Source organism: Podarcis melisellensis (genome assembly GCF_964234715.1).
Source record: "Podarcis melisellensis genome assembly, chromosome: 1".
In the NCBI taxonomy this organism is placed as follows: domain Eukaryota; kingdom Metazoa; phylum Chordata; class Lepidosauria; order Squamata; family Lacertidae; genus Podarcis; species Podarcis melisellensis.
The window spans coordinates 41,959,321-41,983,620 of NC_138528.1; the positions used below are offsets into that span (position 1 = coordinate 41,959,321).

General features: G+C 42.1%; 2 protein-coding genes and 1 long non-coding RNA gene across 9 annotated transcripts in view; 1 reads left to right on the forward strand and 2 right to left on the reverse strand.

Moving 5' to 3' along the window:
* The window catches only part of LOC309356018 (prolactin-releasing peptide receptor-like), a 247,944-nt gene extending 246,376 nt beyond the window's left edge, over nt 1-1,568 (reverse strand). For 4 of the 6 annotated variants that reach the window (XM_081887200.1, XM_081887197.1, XM_081887198.1 and 1 more), the window contains exon 1: nt 1,214-1,568. The gene's annotated coding sequence lies outside the window, so the exon portion shown is untranslated. Of the gene's footprint in view, nt 1-1,005; nt 1,044-1,213 lie in introns of those variants that run through there. The other 2 variants (XM_081887199.1, XM_081887196.1) reach the window with 1 other exon arrangement.
* Nucleotides 1-15,697, forward strand: part of LOC309356603 — a 187,516-nt gene extending 171,819 nt beyond the window's left edge. The window contains exon 2 of the long non-coding RNA XR_014162872.1: nt 14,410-15,697. This is a non-coding gene — a long non-coding RNA (uncharacterized lncRNA). The remainder of the gene's footprint in view (nt 1-14,409) is intronic.
* CCDC32 (coiled-coil domain containing 32) lies at nt 14,828-24,116 on the reverse strand. Of its 2 annotated transcripts, XM_081887714.1 has the most exons (4): nt 24,028-24,116; nt 20,101-20,356; nt 18,110-18,266; nt 14,828-16,971 (listed from the first exon to the last, which is right to left on the reverse strand). In XM_081887714.1, the coding sequence occupies exons 2-4, from the start codon at nt 20,342-20,344 to the stop codon at nt 16,830-16,832; spliced, it is 543 nt and encodes a 180-aa protein (XP_081743840.1). In that variant the 5' UTR covers nt 20,345-20,356; nt 24,028-24,116; the 3' UTR covers nt 14,828-16,829. The 2 variants fall into 2 exon arrangements, with proteins under 2 accessions (XP_081743840.1, XP_081743839.1); XM_081887713.1 differs by lacking the exon at nt 24,028-24,116 and having other exon boundaries at nt 20,101-20,359.
* Nucleotides 24,117-24,300: the final 184 nt, after the last annotated feature.

Below are 24,300 nucleotides of genomic sequence, written 5' to 3' on the forward strand. Positions count from 1 at the left end.
TTCACTCCCCAGCCCTCGCCACCAACGGGTGGGTACTTGCGCACTTGGCACAGAGGGCATGCAATAGGGATCTCCACAGGGGGCACCTGGTTCTGTGCGCCCGGGGCAACAGCCCCCCTGCCCCCCCCCACTATGCCACTGCTTGGAGGATTCAAAATACTTCATGCTGGTGTAGCATAGTAGCTTGTACAAAAACAAGTGGCGCAGTGGCTCAGAGACTGAGGCTGCATATACACGCCATACCTTTAAAGCACACTCAAAGCACACATATGCAGGGCTTTTTTCAGCCAGAACTCACTGGAACTCAGTTCTGGCACCTCTCGGGGGGGGGGGGCTTCCATTGACACTTTTAAGAGAACAAGGAAGGTGTTCATGGTGAATTCTGGCACCTCATTTAAAAGGGTGGTGTGTGTCTTTAGCTACATTCAAGAGGTGCCAGACTCTAATCATTCCTCTTCCGTGAACTCACTAGGCAACTGTAGTCAAGCCACACACTGACCAGCCTCATCAACCCCCCACAAAAACAACTATAGTATGGGGAATAATAATATTGACAAACCAGTAGTGAGATCAGGGCAATTTGCTTCTGTTCTAATAAGATGCTTGGCAGTTCCCACCTACAGAATCCATTATTTCACTACAGATCTGACAGTCCATGATTCAGATCTCACCTCTGCCATGAATTCACCAGGTGGCCTTAGGCAACCTACTCTCTAACCCAGAAACGTCTCAGTCTGCAATATGGAGAATACTGACCTACCCTATAGGGGATTACAACTAGATAAGGCGTGTGACGTAAGCACAATTAATAATTATCATCTATTATTGCTATTGTTACTATTGAGGGATTTGGGGAGAGAGAGATGTGTGATCTTTCAGCGTTTGAACCCCTCTCCCCTGCTCCCAAATAGGTGACTCCAAGGAACTTGAAACAGGCAGACTGAAAGAATGAAGAGAGAATAGCTAAATGCCCCAGAGAGCCCCGGGAGAATTCAGGGCACTCACATTTGTTTGCTCTCTGAACTTCTGTGGTCTTCGGCGATAGTCTCACACACACCCAGCCCTGCCGCGTTGCTCACCACTCACTTGCCGCTTTAATGAATCCCGGACACTTATCTCGATCCTCAGTCTAAGCTCAGGGCTGAGATTTTTGCGCACAGAGTCACGCTAGGGGGAAATAAGTTATAAAAATAAAAAATAAAATTTCCCAAACCTTTTCCTCCTGCCTTTAGGCTGCTGGCTCTTGCTTCTCCGCGAAGGAACACTTTAAATCCCCTTGAAGTAGAAGGAGAGCCACAAGTGGCTTTTCGGCAGGCGGTTAAGTGTCTTCTGTAGATCAGTCTGGAGCTGCTGCGAAGACGCGGTTTCTTAACAGTGTGTTGGCTGCTCCCCTCTCTACTCCCCTTGTCTTTCCGCTAGATGTTTCAGAGAAGATTCAATAGCCTTCCTGGGCTCTGGGCTCGTCCCTTTGCTCCGCAGCATCGTCCAGGCTGGATCAAGAGAGCCCCACGGGGAGCTGTCCGCGCCTGGTGGTGCTGAAGCAACGCGCGCACTGGCTCTGACTTGCAAAGCGAGCCGCAGAAGCAGACCCTCGCCCCCCTCCGACCGCCGTCTTTTATTCAAATCAGCGAGCTCCTCTTCTCCTCCCACTTCATCCCCTTGCATCAAATTTTATTCCGCCCTTACCGGAGAAGAAGGGTGCTTGCGGAGGCAAAGAGAGGTCGCCTGCTGTGATGACCTCTTCCTCCTGATCCACCAGCATTGACTTTAAATAACCTCGGTGGCTTTCCATCTATGCAGAAATTCCAAACGAAGCCTGAAAGCTCTTTCACGCCTAAAGCATCGAGATTTTAAACCCCACTGGTTTCTTTCTTTTTTTAAAAAAAAAGTTTTTATTTATGAAAAACAACCAAAGCACAACCAAAATTGCAAAACGTAGGAGCAGAGCAGTACAGAATGTTTTCCAAATAAGTAGAGAGCAGATATTGTGGAAAGATGCGAGCTGCAAAACACACGGTGAAAGCCAAATTTTGGGGGAAGAGCGCTTTGTATATCTGAATTTGACACGTAAGAAATGCAATCTCACCAAATGGTATAGGAACGTTCTGGGTCTTCCCTACTCTTAGAAACACGTAATATGTGAGTTATTTTCTCAGCAATAGTCAAGAGTCCACATATTCTTATACCACGACAAGAGTCTTGAAACATCTTTGACTTCTGAGCCAAATAAGTTCTTACTGCAATCTGCATCAATGTAAGATGTTCTTTACAGTGGAAAACATTTTTATTGATCACCCCACAAATTCAAAAGACCAAGTTGTGGGGAGGCTTAAATGGGGCATTTAATTAAAATAATAATAATTTCAGAATCATCAGCCCAAAATGTGGATGCCAAAGAGCATTCCCACCATTAAGTAGGAAAACTGCCCCCTGCTACCACAGCTATGCTAACAATCCTATAGTATGGGTTATTTGATAGCTTATCAGAAAGCTGCAAAGCTGTATGGTATTACCTGTACATAACTTTTTAAGGAATATTCCATTCCATAAAATGAGGTTGATTTATTAGGCTTAGACCCCCAAAAGTCTTTCCCCTTATATTCATCTATTTTCAGTTGTGAGTTCTTCTCCCAGGTAAGTTGAAGACCTTCTAATGAAACATAACAAAAAGTTGTTGTTGTTGTTTAAAAATTAAAGCACAAATACTAATACTCTGCCCCAATGACCCAGATTTAATTTTTTAAAAATCCTTCGAATTTAGTAAGGGGTCTAGCCATAAAGACAGAATTAGCCAATAAATGTTGAAACTGACAAATATGCAGCCAATTAAGCCCTGGGGCTCCCACAACTAGTCTGACTTATTCAGTAGAAATCGAAGCATCATTGTTATAAAAGTTTCATAACCTGAATAAGTTCTCCCAATATAAAATGATATACACTGCAAGCTCATATCCCCAATCTGTGGGTGGTAGTTTGTGGAATGAGTGGTGAACAAACTGGAGAAAGATGGTGCTGCCATTTCCCCCCCCATATGCTCAGTGTATAGATTGTAATGCATAAAGAGTTAGATTAAGAAATGGCAAGACCCATACATCTTTTTCTTGTAACCTACCCTATTCTAATGAAATTCATTTCTTATTAACCTTCCTAATAATAAAACAAAGCTGTCCTATTTGAAATGTGTCTTAATATCACAACAGATATGAAAGCTCCATCCCCTTCCATCTGGCCTGTAATACTAGTTTTTCAATGCTAATCCAGGGTTCTTTTTTGGAATACAAAATTATAAATTAGATTTTGTCAATTTTTAAGAATGTCAGGATGGAGGGGTATGGGGAGTATCTGAAAGAAATACAAAAAAAAATTGTATTATTACAATTTGGCCTAACAAAGACAATTGGAGACTGTTTTATTTGTATTTGTATTACAATTTGTATTATTACAATTTGGCCTAACAAAGACAATTGGGGACTGTTCCATTGACCAGTATCATTTAAAACAACCACAACAAGAATAGCCGTTGGGAATATAATTTACAGTATACAACTTGTTTATATTTTGTGGAATTTGAACTTGTAAAATTTATTGCCGTTTGGACTATTGGCTGCTTCTTTTAGCTTTGATTGCATACCTGGGGCTACATTAAAATACACGATTCGGGATTTGTGAAGGCTAATAGGAAGACCTGCCATCTGTTCAGCTTGAAGTAGCTCCCTTGAAGTAGGCAGAGCCTCTTGTGGGTTACTTACCATGCAGATCATGTTGTCTAGAAGTTTAAAAGATGCTCTTCCGCCTCTCTCCAGGACTCCTTTATATTGGGGTTAGAACAGAAAGTGATAGCTAATGGCTCCAGGGAGAAGTCAAAGAGCAGTGGAAACAAGGGGCAACAGGTGGATGCCCCTGTTGATAGATACAGGGCTTGCTTCAAAGGGATGAGAATTCCAGAGAACTGTTGCCACAACGCTAAAAGCATCTGCTCACACTAGAGTGTTTCTGACCACAGAGGTGTGTGGTACCATTGCTTCAGATTGAGTCCCCAGTCAGAATATATGCTATCTCAGCTTCCTGTTATTTTTTTTAAAAAATCAGAAATGATGTCAGTGTCTGACAATACCTGGTGCTTTGTGCCACTTCCATTTTTCGCTCCCTCGGGTGATTTGATGATTATTTCCTAATGCTAAGGAGCACAGACTTACTTTGACTGGCTTCAGGACATTCCCAGAGCCAAATGCAGGGAAATGCAACTGTTCGATTCTTAATGGGGGGGGGGGGCTCTCTTAAAAAATAATAAGAATCAAGGCAGCCTGAAGCTGTCAGAGGAACAAAATTTCCCAGAAAGATCAATATGCTTTCAATGCACCATGCTGAGATGTTTTAATTATTTCCTGAGGTCAGACTCTGCAGTGAGTTGGTACACAGATTATGCAATGGCAACAATATTGAGAACTTGAGCAAAAGCCTACTGTTTCAGCTGCCATGTATTTATTTGGGAAGCCCTGGATTTTGTATTTCGTGCATGTGGATTGATAACAATATTGTTTCTGTGAAATACTGAATAGCTTTCACCCAATAAACTGTACTCCAGGATGATAGCAAGCCGCCAAGTTGCTATCCCCAGGCTTTAAAAATTGCTATGGACCAAGCTTTTCCAGGTGCTACTAATATACCACATTTCCTACCCTCTGGTGATCAGTGTTATTGATTTTATTTATGTATTTTACCTGCCCCATTTGTACAGTTTGGATTGTTAATTTGTGTTTTATTGCTGCTAGGTAATTTTGAGCACCTTTTGATGGAAAGGAGAGATTCAAAGTTAACAACCAAACAGCCAAACATTAAGACTAGGTATGTGCATGTAGAATTAGAATTTAAAGACACCCTGAAGTGTTGGGACATCTTCATTTTGGAAATGGCAGCTGAAAGCAGGTAGGCTTCTTATAGTGGCTCAGATTCAAATGAACACACAGTGTTTTGAACCTGGAGCTTCACACTGGGAAGCGGGGGCTCTGTTGCGGCAAGTCACATCCCAGACCATCTCTGAGCCTAGCTGTGTTAATTGCAGGCAAGCAAGAATATCAGGATTTTCAACAGAAAGCAAACCACTGTTACAGCCTCACCCCCTTGAGGCTGTCAGGGTACATCCCTTTTAAAATGCACAACAGTATTAGGAAAATTTGTAACCTTTCCTTTGTTTGTCTCACTCCTATCCTTCCCTTCATCAGTTCATGATATAGGGATAGTGAGGTAGTGAGGATGAGAACCTTTTTCTCTCTTGAAAACTATGCAGAGCTGAAGGAAGAAGTTGGAAGAATAGCCCACTTTCCCACTTCTTCTTTCAGTCCTAGGTGCTTTTCAAAGTTCCGATAATTCTAGGGGCTCTGAGTTTTACACAGGTCTCTGGAAAAGTGAAGGGGTGTGGGTGTTTTCTCTCTGCCTACTCAAACATCCAAATGACCCATAGACCTGAAGAAGGTTGGCAGCCCCTGAACTAAAACATACATGCATCTCGCTTGTTAACAGAACAGCAGTGTTAGTATTAATTTAGAGCTGGCTGGGCTCTAAATTACATCTTCATGTACATCTTCAACTCTTGCAAAAAAAAAATCAGTACCAGGGGCAGCTGCATGCCAGAGTGGAAGGCCTCACTGAGATAAAGAATGTCCCTTTACTTATCGTCAACAGGTTTACCACACCTATCAGCCAATCACCCATTCCCACCACCCTTTTGAGTAATACCCCTCCCCACCCTCTCACTATATATAAGGGTCTGGTGACTTCTGTTTCAGTGTATCTGAAGAAGTGTGCATGCACATGAAAGCTCATACCGAGAACTAACTTAGTTGGTCTCTAAGGTCTACTGGACAATTTTTATTATTTTTTATATATTTTCCTTTACCTATGCGTCTCTCTTTCTGCACTATATCCACTGAGAAGTCCCACTGTCTTCACTTGGGCTTACACCCTAATAGGTGTGCTTAAGAATGCAGTTTTAAAATACATTTCTATTCGGTATGCTTTTTTATTCATTTTGCTTTTTTCATTTTTAACTGCTGCACCTGCTTCTCTCTCCCTCTTTGTCTTTCCTACTACAAACATACGTTACAAAGGTGGGACACCAGTCAATCTCTGCTGACTGGTAGCAAGATTCCAGAAGGTTCCAAGCACTCACCTGGGGTCTGTGTTCCTTTGAGAATCAAGAGGAAGCTTTAAGAAATATGATTTCACAGATCAGATCAGATCAGAAGAATCTTTATTTGCATCAGCCACTACCCATAGCAATAAAATAAAATAAAATGTATTGAAGGTAGAGGTAAAAACTTAACTATACAAAATACAGTTTGTTTGTTTTTTGTTTTTTTAAATATTTATTAAAGATTTTCTTAATACAATAAAGAAGAAAAAACAAAAAAAACAAAAAAGAAAGAAGTAAAAACACTTACACCTTATAATAACCATATTTTCTTCGCTTTTTGGACTTCCTCACATCTCTCGTTCCTGCGTTCCTAGTTTATAAAACTTTAACCAGCAATTTATCACCTTGTTTCAATTCTTATTTTATAATTTTCCAATACATTTGGGAGGTTTACATCAATAATCAAATAATAGAGATTTATTCACATATTTACACCTGAATTAAGATGGAGTGAGTGACCATCTTACGACATGGTCATCTCAAGAGGGGCTTGCTCCTCACAGCAATGCAGCACTGAAGTCCAAGACATCTCTCCCAGTCTCCCTTCAGCCAGCCTGCCAAGATCTGTTCTGTCTTAGTTCTCCTCCTTCTTCCTCTCACCCAAACAACTCCTTCCCTTCCATTTCCTATCCCAAGCCTAGTTTTGTAGAAGCACATTTTTCCTGTGAACGCAGCCTGCCTGCTCCCCATCACCTTGGTAATCCCACAGCCCTGAGACCCTTCCTTAGATGTCCTAATGACCAGTAATTAGCACTTTTGTCTGTTAGTGGCTTTGCTCTTAACTAGCCCTGCCAATATGGTTTGCATAAGCCAGCTCAGGGATTCCTTGTCTGGTACAGTTCTGCAGCTTGTATTTTTCATTCATATCCCAAATAATAAAAATCCTACCATTTGTTAATTTCTTAGGTTTAGGGGATCCCCTTCAATTTATAACAATACCAACCCTTCAGCTATTAACTGGGTTGTTCTCCGTGGGGACTGCAGGCACAGCTAGTATTTCAAGTCTACAGCTTCCATTAGAACTGCAGTCTGTTATTCAAAAAGTTATGTAATTATTTGTGAAGCTTGTACAATTCAAAGGCACAAAGAGTTAGGGCAGGCATAGGCAAACTCGGCCCTCCGGATGTTTTGGGACTACAACTCCCATCATCCCTAGCTAACAGGACCAGTGGTCAGGGATGATGGGAGCTGTCGTCCCAAAACACCTGGAGGGCCAAGTTTGCCTATGCCTAAGTTAGGGCTTATCTCCATACCTGTGGTGGAACAGATAGTCCATTAGCACCTTCTAACCAAAGCACCAATCCCCTTCTGCTTTGCTTCTTGCATGTACCAGTGCAAATTCCATTTCTAAAGCAGTTTTCTATGGCATAACTTAAACATGAGTCATTTTGGGGTTGTAGCTGAATACTTGTATTAATACTGTGACATTAAGGTGCACATGTGATGTTTGCCTTCTAAGACAATCAGATGAAGGTGGCCCTGTGGTCTAAACCATTAAGCTTCTTGGGCTTGCTGATCAGAAGGTGGGTGGTTCAAATCCCCATGATGGAGTGAGTTCCTGTTGTTCTGTCCCAGCTCCTGCCAACCTAGCAATTTGAAAGCACACTAGGGCAAGCAGATAAATAGATATTGTTTCAGTGGGAAGGTAAATGGCGTTTCCATGCACTCTGGCCTCTGTCACGGTGTTCTGTTGGGCCAAAAGCAGTTTAGTCATGATGGTCACATGACCCAGAAAACTGTCTATGGACAAATGCCGGCTCCCTTGGCCTGCAAAGCGAGCTGAGCGCCGCAACCCTATAGTCGCCTTTGACTGGAGTTAACCATCCTGGGGTCCTTACATGTGGTGTTTTCCTTCTAAGGCAATCAGCACTTAATTTTGAGTGCTCATGTTAATTTTGACATACTCAGCACGACACAAAACAGTCTCTCCTAAAACCATAATTTAAATTACCATTATGTCTGGAGACTCCAAGTGTGTTATTCAACATAATTATTCCATATTCGTGTAATTGGCTATTCATGGTGAATCAGGACTAAGTCTTGCTGTCTGAATTTCACTGCCAGATACATCTTGTGTGCTAACTTCCTTTGTTGCCTTTGGAGAAAAACAAGTGGGACCTGCAACAAAATGTTGCAGCATGGGCTGCCTGTGTTCATTGTTCTAATAAGACAGCCATGTCCTCCTCCAGGCTCATCCTTTCCAAGCCCTGCTTAAAATGACCATGCTGTAAGATTCGGATTTCCTCTATGGTGTCAATATGTGAATAAATCATACTTCTTAAAGCTCCAACAGTCACTGTCACACCTTCAATTCTCTAAAGGAGCACAAGCCTTGGGTGAGCACCTTGAAATCCCTGGAATCTTGCTACCACTGGGCAGAGAGTGAGGATGGCGCCCAACTTTTTAAACATGTTTACTCAGAAGTAAGTCACATTGAGTTCAATGGGACCAACTCCCAGGACGGTATGTATAGAATTGCATCCCAGCTCTCCAGTTGAATTTGGTGGGGTATGAGCAGCTTGTGGATCTAACGTATAGAATAAGAGAACAAGAAGAACATTCCTTTAAAGAAGATTGGAAAATGTTTATTGAATATATGGGGGAGGGGTTGTGTACATGTTGGGTTGAAATAAACGACAGACGAATGACAAGTGTCATATGGGAGGCATCTCCTGAGCATGTCTCGGGGAGTCCCTTTTATTGAATATTACAGCATTGCCACATATGTGCTTGTTGCTGATTGGTTAACACAAACACAATGCAAAGGTTGCATATAGGCATTAATCATCAATAGATTAAAGGTTGGGAAAGGGAACACAGAATTGGACAGGCGTGAAAACCTCCTTATTAAACTATTACTAGTGATTTATAAAAGCAAGACTTAAACTATTACTAGTGATTGATATAGCAAGGCTTAAAAGAACATAACTATCGCATTCCGTAGATGTGGTCAACCATGCATTAAGAACAGGTCAGGGTACAATGTTTCATGAACTCAATGTGAACTGAACATTCTAGGGTGAGGAAGGAATGCTTCAGCTTAGAACGGTTTGCCAGAGTCATGTGCAGAAGCAAAACTTCCCATCATGTACACTTGAAAACGTTGGCAGCATTAAGATAAATTCAACAGTGTAAATAAGTTTTGATGGAAGTAATAATCGACTACTGAATGGTTTAGTTGATATAAAATATGCCGGGATTTATGCTATGCAAAATGAACCATTGAAAGAGAAGAAAGGAAGTCATTGATATGTTAAGGTTGTATAAATGAATATTCTAAATTGTAAAATAGAAAATTTAATTAAAATTATATTTATATATGTATATATAGAGAGAGAGAATTTGGTGGATTCTAATAGTGTCCAATCTGCATTTGAATTTATTTTTTTTCAGTCATGTTCCTTGAGTACAATACATTAATGTCCAAAACAGAAGACCAAGAAGAGAAAGTTGAACAATCTTTTCTAAAAATAATATAACAGATTCCTCAAATTATTCCAGGAACATTCTCAATGTTCTTTCATCTCCCTACCTCCACACCAAATTAACATACAAAGAGATGGCAGATAAACTATACAAAAATAAAACAGAGTCAAAATCAAAACATGCCTTTCAATTAAATATGTAATTTGTGTGGTCTTTAGAAGTCAGTGGTTACCATGGCAATCCATATCCTTTAAAAGCACTCAGCACTGCAAATCTCCTTCATACAGTAATATTGTGGAAGGAAACTGAGGCTTTATAAGTCTACGCTGCTTTGGAAATGCCAATTTTTATAGTAGTGAAAGAAAATGCAAAAGATAAACACTGTTATTTCAAAAAGCAGCTATAATTTCATTGAATAGGGAAAAGAAAAGGAACAGATTCTGTTTTTCTGCAGATTTCATTTGTAGGCAAAGCATGTCTCCATCATCACCAATGAGGTGACAATAGGTATTAAATAGAAATATGAGGTCCCTGAAGACTGGAGATAGGCAAATGTTGTCCCCATCTTCAAAAGAGGGGGGGGACCCAGATAACTACCAAATGGATACTAGGAAAGGTCTTAGACAAAAGCTTTAGATGACAGTCCTGTACCCACTTACCTGTGAGTAAGCGCCATTGAACTCATTGTGCCTTACATCTCAGTAGACATGTATAGGATTGTGCTATTACATCTCTGTCATTGAAAAAATGAGAACTAAATGTACTAGAGTTTAGCAACAATCTGCTCTAAGTTTTTTAGTTATATATTTCTTGTTGCTACACATAATTCTCCCCCTGAGCCTTCAGCGGGAAAGCTGACAGAAAATGCAAATAAATAGATAAATTCATCACATGGCCCCTTTGTATTCGGGAAAGATTCACAGGAACACTTTATGAAAAATGCAATGGAAGAAGCAGGTTTCTGATACATAAACATAGGATACCATAAAGTGGCATTTATGCTCATTGACCTCAGTGGAAATTCTTATGTTAATTTAATCTACAAGAGGGAGTGCCAATATGATCAGACAGGAGATAATATTTAAATACAGCGGTGCCAGGCAATGCTGTAATTGCATTCTTACCCATTTTTAGAAGATCCTATCTAAATTTCTCTTTCTCACTGATGCATACTTTTCCTTGAGGAGGTGCAGGGGGGAAATGACTGACAATATGTTTGACCTTTTTGATGCTTTTGAATTATGGTGCTGGAGGAGACTCTTGAGAGTCCCATGGACTGCTAGAAGATCAAACGTATCCATTCTTAAGGAAATCAGCCCTGAGTGCTCACTGGAAGGACAGAGCCTGAAGCTGTGAGGCTCCAATACTTTGGCCACCTCATGAGAAGAGAAGACTCCCTGGAAAAGACCTTGATGTTGGGAAAGATGGAGGGCACAAGAAGAAGGGGACGACAGAGGACGAGATGGTTGGACAGTGTTCTCGAAGCTACAAACATGAGTCTGACCAAACTGCAGGAGGCAGTGGAAAACAGGAGTGCCTGGCATGCTCTGGTCCATGGGGTCACGAAGAGTCAGAAATGACTAAATGACTAAACAACAACATGTTTGACCCAGTGTAGGACCTCTTGTTAGGATACTGAATTTGGACATTCATCCTGAGGTAGCCTACTCACCTCTATCTTTAAGCATTTACCCAGGTTCACCCACCAAATTAATACAGTTTCAGACAAACATCTGGGACATAGATGAATACCTGCTCTAAACAAAGAAATGGATCTTCCAGGATGGTGAAGACATGGCAAGGCTGAAAAGACCTATTCCTATTTTATCTGGGAGTTGGCCCCATTAAACTTAATGGAATTTACTTCTGAGTAGGCATTACAATGTTGACGTTTCTCTGCTGTGCAGCCTTGAGTAGCTTACCACCAGGTGTACTAGCACACAGACCCAGAGGCCTTCAGTTCCAAGTCTCAGTCGATGGAGTTGTTTGCTATGAAATACGTAGCAGGTCATAATAAGGAAGGGAAAGACCCATCTCCCTCATCCCCCAGTACCTCCAAGATGGGAACCTGAAGGAATCCATTGCTGGAGTCTCCAATAATACTGTGTGGCTGTGTTTTTGTATCTATGCATTTGTGTGCATATGCATGCACACACACATGCACACACGCACGCACACACACGGTTATTAATGGATATAATTTGCCATTAGATCTCAGTAAAAATTCCTCATTCTATTTTGTTTTGTATTCGAATTATAGGATTGGATAGGGTCTTCATAACCTAGAACAGTGGTTCCCAATTGGTGGTCCATAGACTCCCCAGGTCCACGTAACCAGAGGGTATGTGGCCCATTTACATAACAAAAACTACCATAGAGGTATCAAAATTTTCAAAAGTAGTCCATTGCTGGGCTTTTGAAAAACAGGGGGTCTGCAGTAAGTACTTAGCTGGTACTTAGTAAGTACTCTGGCCTAGAAGATAAAACAAACAATAAGGTAGTACTCCATTTACCATCCCAATATTTCACAAAATAAGGCTATGTTCCAATAAAAGCATTCATTGGCTGGCTGGCTGCCTCTCCTCGAACAAAACTGGCTGGTTTCTTCATTTCCACATTATGCCAAGTTTTTAGACAAATAGGATGGTGCCATCACACTCTTCCAGTTAGCAGCACCTGGGTTTCCATGTACAGTGGTACCTTGGGTCTCAAACTTAATCCCTTCTGGAAGTCCGTTTGACTTCTGAAATGTTCGAAAACCAAGGTGTGGCTTCTGATTGGTGCCGGTGCCCCTGAAACAATAGCCGACAACCACATCGTTCAGCTTCTAAAAAACGTTCGAAAGCTGGAACGGTAACTTCCGAGTTTTGGGTGTTTGGGAACCAAGGTGTTTGAGAACCAAGGTACCACTGTACATATAATAAATAATATATGAAAGATTCTAAATCACGTGTGCATTTTACCTTTCCAGCCACAATAAGGATATTTTGACAAGATCTCGTGGTAAATTATATCCTGAGAAACAGTTTCTATCCAAATGCAATTTTGGTTTTAAACGCAGTGTAAGGTAGTCTCTATTGGAGTATATTGTATTTAATTATGGGGTATCAGAGTTTTTAGGGGGCTAACCAGGCTGGGATAGCTGGGATAGCAGACGTTGGTTTTTGAATGTCTGATGTAGATTTTTTCAATTTCGTTGTTCTGTATGGGACAATGACAATAAAGATTATCATATCGTATCATATCCAGTAATAATGTTATGTGATGTATGTGTGTGCGCGCATATAGGAATATTAAGAAACAAAAACAGAGCAACAAAATATCATTGGAGTAGCATGTTGCCAACAATAGATCCCATCTCCAGTTCAAGCAGACATTTGGATGGCCAGATGTTAAGGACGATCCTGTAGCTCTTGACTTCCTCCACTGAGTAGTGTGTGGGCAGGAAATAGGAGCATCCTCAGTATGTCTGTCCAGCCTCGAAGACCTCCTCCAGCATGGGAAAAAGCCCACCATCCTGGCTCCATTGTCAAGCAGCTCTTATTTGCAGACTTTTCTTTTAATATTCTACCAATCTCTTTCTCCCTGCTCACTGGCCTGCTGTGGGACGGATAGATCGCTCATGGAAGATATCTAAGCTGATCACATGCTTTTGAAATTGGGCAGGCATAATGAAATACAAGGAGGCATGCTGCCTTTGTGTTCCGCTTCTGGCCCTCCTTGAAACATCTGGCTGAATCCAGGTGACATCAAAAGGTACAAAATCTTGTATATTATATATTTATGCAAAAAAAATCTAGGGGTTTCATTTTCACCCTCTGCATGCTGCACCAGTGAGGCTGAGTTATTGGTTACTGGGGCCAGATGTCAGACAACAATGTTCAAGGCCATGTTAGGGAGGAATATGTGTGTGTTGTCTGGGAGGAAGCAAGATCTACTTTTCTCAGGCAAAGTGTTCCTCAAGAGGTATCAGAAGGAAATGTTTGAAAATTGATGAACGACCACTATAGATAAAGAGGATTTACTCCACACAACTATTATGAGGACAGGTTATAACAATGTATAAAAGCCATAGCAGAAATTGGTAATTGAACAGGCGATGTGTAGGGAGAAGGGATGAAAGTATTTTGAAATGATAGTTGGAAAAGTTATTTTATTGGGAGCAGCAAAGGAGGGAACATCTGTGGGTGGGTGGGAAGTCAGCTTTTAAATCTGTATTGAATTTGTTTTAATTTGGTGGCAATTTGTGAAAAATTATGGAAAATCAATAAAAAATATTGGCAAAATCAACAGAGAGGCCATAGAGGAAATGGAAAAGTGTTTTAATTGATGCTTCTTCAGAGTCTAGGGCAATTGCTGTGATTAGCACTAACAGTACAGTTTAAAATAGAAACAATATGATGTCACACCCACACAGCCAGGAGTAGTTTGACCTGCCAGGATAGCAATTGCTCCATGGATTTGTCATTTAGCAGGAAATAATATTAACTGTGTGATGAACCCAGGGTTTGTGTCCATATACTGCATCATGCACAGGGACCTAGTTCTGCTTCTCTTGTCTCCTGCTAAACAGGGAACACAGGCCTGGTTCACATGACATGGTCAACCAAATTGTGCCTTATGGAGACCATACAATCGTCCAGGCTTCCAGAGATGGGCTTGCAGGTGCTCTGCCCCAATTCTTCTTGCTCCCATGCTGAGCTTAGCTGAAGTTTGGCTTAGCATGTTATCCTAAGCAGGACTCCCAGTTAAGTTCTCTCCTCTAACCAGCATAACTGAGTATAAATAAGAAGGAAGGCAGGTAGACATGGAGGAATCTGAGGTTGGTGGGGCAGCACCACATTTTCCCTAATGGATCAGCCTCCACTGGTTCTTGCTGTTCCCTAGTTTCAATTTGCCTGTTCCTAATCTTACCCACTTAACTGTTCCCTCTTGCTACTTATTTCTCAGGTCCCGGTGTCTCCTTTTCATAGAATTATAGGACTGTAAAGTTGCAAGGGACCCTGAGGATTATCTAGTCTGACTCTTTGCAATGCAGGAATTTCAACTAAAGCATCCATGACAGATGGCAAACCAACCTCCAAGGAAGGAGGGACCTATCCTTTTAATTCACCGGGAAAGGGTGTGTGTGTGTTCCTAACTCCTCCATACTCTGTGTAGAGCCTAATGCACTGACGACACTAAATAAAGACAGCAAACTTTAAAAGCCTCAGTTCTGAAATCGCATGTTCTTCTATCACAACACAAAACCATGTGAAGAGCCACAAAGGTACATCATTTATACAACAGGCAAATATGTTTTGATGGATCAAGACAGAAGTCAGTGAAACTCAATTTTGAAAAGGCATATTAACTACGCAAATAGACAACCTAGAGACTATCCCACCAATGTGACAGTAATATATGCAGTTCATCTTCCATAACATATTACCAGAGCAGAAAAACTCAGAGGGAAGTGAAACATAAAATGATGGGAAATAATAAAATGTAAACTTCCCCAATTTTGAGATGTTTTGTCTAACAAATTTCCGGATAATTTCAGCAATTTTGGAGAGCAGGCAACCACAGCACACATTTCCAAATACTTCAGAAACACATATACCTACTTGCATACTTTAACAGTGCTATGCTAATTTTTCCCCAGGTTCAGTATTTCCTATTTTGCCATCTTGGCTTGCCAGCAGTGCCAAACCCAATTCAGCTATTGCTTTGTTACCTTTTTCAAAAAAAGCACTCTGAGACCAGTGAAGTCACTATATGGCCATTCAGACATAACATATCACGAATGGCAAAAAAAATATTCAAACCAAGTTTGCTTTCAATGATATCACCATGCAATCAGATCCAGTTGTTTGCATTATTGCAACTCCACTGTCTGCAAGAAGCAGAAAGTCAGTGAGGGGGAAATGGCACAAAAGCAGCAACTGGCCTGGGCTGCTACATATGTTGAAAGGTATCAGGGAAGGGAGCAGTGAAGGGCTATGGATGGCCACGGAGTGAGGGAACGTAATGAAGTCAGGGAATGACATGTGGCTGCAGCACAAACATTTTCACCTCCTTTTGCATGCACTGACACACGAAACACACACACACATAAGTGAATATGCCACAGGGAGTAAAAAGGTTAATGAACTACATCCTCCTTTTCCAGCTCACCACTGATTTCATACTTGGTCTTATTTATGCCAACTAAATTCCTACAGTTTTAATTCCATATTGTTTCGGAATACATTTTTCTTTTCTTCTTGCAGCAAGGGAAACTGAGAGTGAAGAAGAAAGCATGGATATTCCATTAGCTGGAAAAGATGCTTGGGGAAATCAGATCTCATGAATGGCAAAGCAAAGTAGCTCCATTCCAGAACAGTTTTAAATTCAGAGTTTTAAGAAAATAACTACATGAAGTGCTACACTTTTCAATTCAAGACCTGCTTGCTTGCAAGGACAAAGAAAACAATTTTAACCAAAAGAGGGCTGTGTGGGTTTTTTCTAGTAGAAGACGCTTCATCTCTTTAAGACTGAAACTGAATGTAAAATGTAGTGGTGTGTATTTTATTCCCCCCCCCCATTTTTTTTCTTCCTAAAACCAAAAGCAAAGGTTGCCAAGATCACTCAAAACTGCACCCGCGGTTGCTTTTCACTTCACAGAGGAAAAGATACAGGCATGTTTGGGCTTAAAAAAAAAAGTTGGGAAAAGAGATACACACAAGTTTCAGTCTTAGAAGTCATACATTTGGGGATTATATGCTGTGAGGAAAGGAATGTTTTCACGTCCTGAAATTTGAGAGTACAATGTTTTTGCACAGTCCATTGAAGTGCGAGGTGACGAATTGTCTGAAATAATGCAGTTTACAGGATCCATGTGCATGCAAGTCCTCCAAAAAGAACACAACAAAAACCTCTGGGAATGATGCAGACCCAAAGAAAAGAGACCATAAAGGAGAAGAGCGAAGCAAATGGATGAACTCTTCACTCCCATGCCTGACTCCAGTCCATCTCATTATTCAAAGATTATATCCACTGCCTTTTATGTTCAGTCATCTTAGTAGATTCTTACATATGACTAGATTTAAATCTGCAACTTCAAAGCCACTGAAATTTAAGAAGTACAGTGGAAAGTGTGGTCTACTATCACCAGCACTAGCACTTCCCTCCTCTTGCTGCTTTAACAGAAACTGCACCAGTCCCTGGACTGGAGGCAAAGGTCAACATTTCACTGTTCTACAGCCATCACCAGTTCTTCTTCTGTCTCTTGCTTCTCTATACGAGCCTCGAGCGGAATCAAATACTGCACTTCCTCGGTGCTGACGGCCACTTTCTCAGGCTGTAGCCAACGCTTCAAGTGTTCCAGAGTGCTGAGAGAAAGCAGAAAGGGCAAGGAACAGTAAAGAAAGAAGTCAAAAGGTCAGGACCAGCCCCCACCCCATCCCCACTAATAATTTCAATTATTTTCTACCTAAATGTAATGGAAGGAACTTTTGACTGTCAGATTAGAGAGGCCCAAATTCAAATCCCACTCAGCCCTCAAGTTGGGTGACCCTGGGCCATTCACTCTCTCAGTCCAAGCTACCCCACATCTTAGAAAAGGTTCGGGTTTGGGCTAAACTCCAACGGTTTAGGGAATTCTGTGACAAGCAGCTATTGAGGAACACCTGTCAGTTCAGCACAGGTCCTCTGCAGAGAGGGCACACTGCAGATAGGCGAGTCCCTTGTTCCCCTATGAAGAAACACACAGAAAACTAGCACAGAGAGAAATGGCTCAGCTAGAACAGTTTTCCAGTGGACTAGTTTTCTACATGAAGTGAGTTTTCGACCTAGAGCAGAAACAGAAGAATACACAGATAATAGGAATTGGGGAAAAGTCTCCTCTAGGGTCAGACTAACAGGGCAATCCAAACCCAGACCAGGTAGTAACAGGCCATGGTAAGAGTGGAAGAGACACCACTAGATCTGCAGCCCTGTCACTCAAATCAGTTGGGGCAGAAGGCAGTGTGGGAGGCAGGCAAATTGCTGCACCAGGCCATTGGCCAACAAGGGATGGCAACGGGGCTGGCTCAGGATCCAATGGATCTTGGTTCAGATCAGCCCATCTTCTGGTGTGCCCCATTTGAGGGCTTTGGGGGCTACTGCAGGCAGTAAATGCACCACACCTGCACATTTGGTGAGTGGAATGGAGTTCCATGCCAGCAGAGTGATGCTGGTATCACTTTATGGGGGAGGTCTAGGGGGGTGCTGAGCAGAGGGATGACTCTGCCTAATCCAGCCCTGCTTCCCCACAGCACAAAGGGGTTTTTCCAGTCTGCGCATGATGCAGTCTGCACACGATCAGAAAAACACCCTAGTGTGTTTTGACCTGAGCCCTGGCACTGAAAACAGGGCTGAGGGCAAACCGTGGCTTGAATTAAGAACAACCCTTACTCCATAAGTGGTGGGCACTTCGATAAGATGTACACTTCAAAAGCCACTGCATGAATAAAAGCCTCATTGAATTACCTCTCGTCCGATTCAGTTCCCTCCGTGTAAAATTCAGACTCAGACTTCTCCTGCAGAAACCTGTCCCAGCATTCTTTCTTCGCCTGAGAAAGAGTATGCAGCATGTCTTTGGAGGTCACCTCCTGTGACAAACCCTTTATCCTCATCAATCTTCTCTCTAGAGGCGGGGAGGGGAAATCACACAAGTGTTGCCAAGGTGTATAGTCAGCAATTTTCAATCCAAACCATTTCATGGGTTTTCATATGAATTGTAAATCACCATTTAAGGCGGGGTGACTAACCTGTGGCTGTCCGTTGTTGCTAGACCACCAGCTCCCATCATCCCTGACTATTGGCTGTGTTGTGTGGGACTAATGGGAGTTGGAATCCAACAACATCTGGGGTGGATGAGCACAGGTTGAGCTAGGGCTGGGTGATATATCATCCAAAACTAGTTTGAAGTCCTTATCGTGATATCTAGAGTTGCCATATGTCCAGGAAAACCTGGACATGTCCTCTTTTGGGGGCCAACAGGCCCATCTGGGCAGATTTTTACATTTTAAAGGAAATGTCCAGATTTTTTTGTTTTTCTGGGCTTCAGCTTGGGCAGCCCAGGCTCGGGCACGAGAGAGTGGCTGCATGCCTCTTTCTAAGGCTCAGGCTATTCTCTTTTTTGCTCTATGGCAACCCTATTATCGGTTTCATAATTTTTAACCTGGCAATATATATCGCAAATCATGGTGTGCGTGCGTGCGCATGTGCTATGCAAAAAGCACAATGAGGGAAGAAGCCAGCCATTGCCTCTACATACTTCCATCTTTATTTCAGACATCGTGATATATTGGTATATTGTGATGGTTAGCTGGTGACATAGCACAATGTTGAAAACCAGGTATTGCCCAGCCCTAGGTTGGGCACCTCTGATTGAAAGTATCCATTTTACCACAGCGCTATATTAGATATTTCTCTTCCATGTCCTGACTTTTGTTCATTTTAATTTTGTCAGAGAATCGGTAAAAAAGAACTAGCATGCAATGCCTCACTAAACTACTTTTCCCTCCACTGCCCACTCATGTTCTCATTCCCAAACCCATAATAAAAATGGAAATCAGAAATGGTTCTGCATTAAATCTGTATCTACACTAAAATAAACAATGGAAGTACATTTCATTCTAGGTTAAGGATCACTGCTCACCCATCTGCCTAGAAATATTTGAAAGGAGAGACTCAATTGAAATTATTGTGTGCAGAGCACACAAGCAAGAAGTTTAATGGAAGTTCTTGTTCTGGAAATTTAGCTGCAGCAAATTCTTTTCTTCTCCCAGCAGAACGCTAGATGGATTATATTCCTCTCTCGCTGCACAAAAGTTATTGGAAAGAACAATCTAATATACTCTTCAGAGTTTTATGCAGGAATAAATTAGATAAAATTGGTCAAAGGCTCTCACACATTGCCTGCTTCTGTAGTGACAATTATCTCGTCATTCCAGTGCTCTTAAAAATAAATTGTAGAACCTTTCTGAAGTCCTGAGAAGACCCAAAAATGTACAGGAGAGACTGAGATCAATGATTTACACAAAAAGTAACAATGGTCACAGATTTTCAGGCCACGTCCACCTATTGTGGAACAGATCCATTGTCTTTAACAGGCATAGGCAAACTCGGCCCCCCAGATGTTTTGGGACTACAATTTCCACCATCCCTGACCACTGGTCCTGTTAGCTAGGGATCATGGGAGTTGTAGTCCCAAAACATCTGGAGGGCCGAGTTTGCCTATGCCTGGTCTTTAACATATAATTTTGGACTGAATGGATTTTTAGTCCAAAAGCCTTGATTTTCAGCTGATCAAAACACTAATACTTGCTGTTTGAGATTAAATGCATACAGATGAACAATTCCCACCCACCCCGCCATGTTACAGTAATAATAATTGCAATTAATAATTACTACCCTCAAAGGTTAGGTATTGACTGCAACAAATTCTCCAACGCAGCAGCTCCCAATATACTGACCTAAAGATGCCAAATAGGCATCTGAATCCTTCAGTGGTGCCCAGGGCTTCATGCTTTCTTGGAAAGTGGTGTTCATGACTTCGTTCTGACTTTCCACATGAACGTGAGCATCTGTGAACGAATCTGCAAATGCATTGCTTGACTCATCATTCTTGTCCTGATGTGGCAGGGATGAGCAGATTTCAGCCCAGAGGTCCTGGCTGGAAATCGAGACTATGGAGTCAATACTTTCAATCATTATCATGATGGAGAAATCCTGGGGGGGAAATATGAAGTTTATGAACTGCGTAATACAATGTATACATCTATATATTTCCTCCCTCTTCTATCCTATAAAGATGAGAAGCCATGGGATTTTCAGTTTTCATTTGAAACAAAACTAACAAAAACAAAAACCAGAAGTCAAACTGCTCAAAGACTACTGAGTGCTTGTAAAAATCCAGGCACCTAAACATTTTGGCCTAACCAGTGACCCCCTCTACAGAGGTCACTCACTAGCTCCTAGAATGCCCAGCTAGTGCCTATTTTTTTGCAGATTTTACGCATTCCTGTTTCCATGCAAAGGATTAGGCTGTACAGAGTGGATTTATTTATTTATTTATTTTTGGTACAGTTAAAGCATCATGCTTATGTTTTAAATCTCACACGTAAAGTTACAGCTTGAAGTACTTTTCTGAATTTGCAATCCCATACCCACTTGCTTGGGAGTTAGGCTCAAGAAAGTTAATGATACATAGCTATGAGTAGACATGTGTAGGATTGCACTATAAGTGAACTTGCCTTGGTTGAGTAAAATTACTGATGCTATGCCGCAATGTCCTGCACAGAGGTTGTCCCTGTTCACCTTCCCTTTTAAAATCTCTAAAACTTTTAAAAATCTAAAACAAGACCTGTGTCCCAGGTAATAGCCTCCTCAGGTCCAATCTTCATCAGTTCCAAATATACCATGTCTAGGGGAAATGTTACGAATTTGGAGGGTGGATCTGAGCAGACATAGCGGATGTGTCACAGACCGAAACAAAATAAACTGTGGGATGGTTTAAAATATGTATTAATGAACTGCTTTGGTTGCTTAAATTGTTGCGATATAATGAATATTCTAATGTACTGCAGGGGTTTGGCTGGATTGGGGTCCCTTCCAGCTCAACAGTTCTATGATTCTAATTCTCTCAGTTAAGGCTGTAAGTTAAGTGATTGGGAAATAACTTAGAATCTTTCACCTGAATCTCAAAATCACCACAACAGTCTTGCACACAGTGTTGGAAATGTCTTAAGAGGCATATAAATGGTTTAAATAAATAAAAGCGTTTAGAGACTTGGGGTGGGTTTGGATATCAGTTGAGAAGCATCAGTTTGTAGGGGAGGGAGGGGTGTTGAAAGGAATAACAAGTAAAAAACAAGCATAAAGCTGGGGTATAGGAAAAAATGGGGTTATGCTAAAGAACACTTAATGTAACAGCCTAGATGGTTGTCAAGCCAGGATATTAAACCAACTTCATACGATGAAGGAACAAAGGAAGGAATGGAAGAGCTGAGTGGAAGGGCATAAGGCTTGTTCATATATTGGTTAACAAGCCAAGATACAATCATTCAAACTCTCCCAACATTTAGACAGAGGAATAGTTTGGACAGAGAAAAGTACATGTATTTCACCATGTATTTTTATGCATTTGAATCCCACGGTTCATGTTGCTGTGATAAATTTTATTAGTGATTTGTATTTTAATATTGTGTAGTAGGGGTTGTGAATAAAACCAGCTTGCTAACCTTTATTGTCTTATAGATACCTACCAACAAGATGGCAGGAAGCTGTTTGTTCTTTAATGTAGGAAGTTACAGCAATAGTGATGGAGGCGAATGCACAGGATTGGGGTGGGGGTGTCAGTGAAGTGTCCTACCTCAGCAAGGTGGGAAGTCACTGAGAAAATTGTCAGTGTCTGTTTCACCATACAGAAACATAAAACTGGCACGGGCATGTAAAAAATATCCAGGACAATTCTATCATTAGAGCCCATGACTGCTAGAAAAAGGACTACAACAAGGGAGCATAAAAACTCTGACCGTTCTAAATTAACAACATGGTTTAAATGTCAGGCCAACCAACCAACCACAAGGTTCAGGGCCAGTTCACATAAGCATGTATAGGAAATAGGGGGTATTCCATAGGCAGGCCATCAGATTTGGCAAACCAATCCATCCTACGTACCAATAGGTAGGCAAAAGAAGGAAGGTATCAGCAGGCTTGGAGGAAACTTCAAGGTGTGCAGCCATACAAAAAATATTTAGGAAAAAAATCTAAAGGGTGGGAATAACAGAAAAGGCTTTATTCAGCATTGCTGTGTGCTGAGTTAAATAGGATCCAGAATGCAGCAGTCTGATTGGTCCTAGAACAATAGGATCCAGAATGCAGCAGTCTGATTGGTCCACAGGAGCCACCCAATCCAGCTCCAGGTGGAAGTGAATCCGCAACCTGATTGGCCTACAGGAGAATCCTGGAATTAGCCAATCATGTGGGGCCCATTGTGTAAATAATGTATATAAAGCAGACATTCTGGGGGAACTTCCATTCCTCCTCAACACAATGAGCTGAATAAAGACCATGAAATCCACTCTTGACTCCGAGTATATTTCAAGCACAGACCTCAGCAAGTGTAATTGCCACATTCTGGGCAGAGTTAGCAGAAGTGATAAGTCTACACATGCAGAAGGGGCAAACTAGGTATGTGCAAAGCAGAAATGTCTTTAAGTCGCTGCTTGCAACAAGGAACCCAAAGAAAGCCCAACAAAGACTGATCATGCTCAGTAGGCACACTTAATACCATAGGAGTGGGAAGAACAAATAGAAAACTAGCAGAATGGATTATCCTGAAAAGGGGGGGGTGGCAAGCACCCTGATCCGTATTCCACACACTGCTGCAGTGTTAAGAGTTTTGCTCTTGTATCGCAGCGTGTACCAAGAAACCAGAATTAAACGCAGAACAGGACATCTGCTACCGGTATTTCTAAAGGACGATCGAGCATGTCTATATGTGGTGTATCCTTCGTGTGTGTGAATGTTTTCATGACCCGCGTTTCGCACGTACATCTTACAGCTACCGTCAAAACAGTCAACTGTTAAGCGACCGGCTCTTTCCAATGGTGTGAAGCAGCAGGTTGGGAGTAAGGCCTCAGGGGGGCTGGGGGGGTGGTTCGGAGAAAAGCTACAACAGCCGCCTCCCCTGGTCGCTGTGACCAGGCCAGGCTTCTGCCACTGGATTTCGGGCACACGACCCTCCAAGTCCACAGACCTGGGATCCCGCTGCGCACGAGATAAAAGCAACAGGACACCAGGGACAATAAGGCAAGGGGATAAAATCGTATGTCCCCCACCACCAAGAAAAAGTGGGCGCTTTTGCAATCATAAACTGGACACACCTCCTGACTCTGAACTGATTCTAGAATGAACTGATTTTAGAATAGGTAGTCGTGTTGGTCTGCCATAGTCAAAACAATTTTTATTTTCTTCCAGTAGCACCTTAAAGACCAACTGAGTACTCAGTTGGTCTTTAAGGTGCTACTGGAAGGGAAAAAAATTTGTTTTGATTTTAGAATGTACAGTATTTCAATTAAATGGTTATGATTTATGTAAAATGTGTTATTTTTACTGTTGTTAGCCGCTCTGAGCCCGGCTTCGGCTGGGGAGGACGGGATAAAAATAAAATTTTATTATTATTTATCATGTGTGTTTGTGGCGGCGATGACATTCGGAGCAATCCTGGGAGCAGCTCTTGGCGTTAAGGTCAGGAGAGCAAACGCGCCTGGCGGGAGAGGCCTCTCACGGTGGCTTTTCCAGGTGGTCCCCTGCCTCCCCCGGAGCCTATGGGCCCCCATGCACCCGCATCCCCCCCCCCGCCGGCGTCCCCTCCTGCGCCCCTCCTGTTCGCCTACCTGGAGCGGCTGCCCCCTCCGTCGCTTTCAGAGTCCACAAAGGGCAGAAGTCTCGGGAGCCAGGAAGGGCGGGGCGGGGAGCGAGGAACAGACTGTTGTCCCAAACTGGCCAATCAGTGAGCAGAGCACAGCTTTCCCGCTCCCATAGGCTGCGGAGGGATACCAATCACCATCGAAGCTTGGCAGGTAGCAAAGGAGAAGGCTGAATAGTTCGCAAACAAGACTTCCGGTTCCCCTTGACAGGGGAAGGTGCGGGGTAAGCACGGTGGAGAA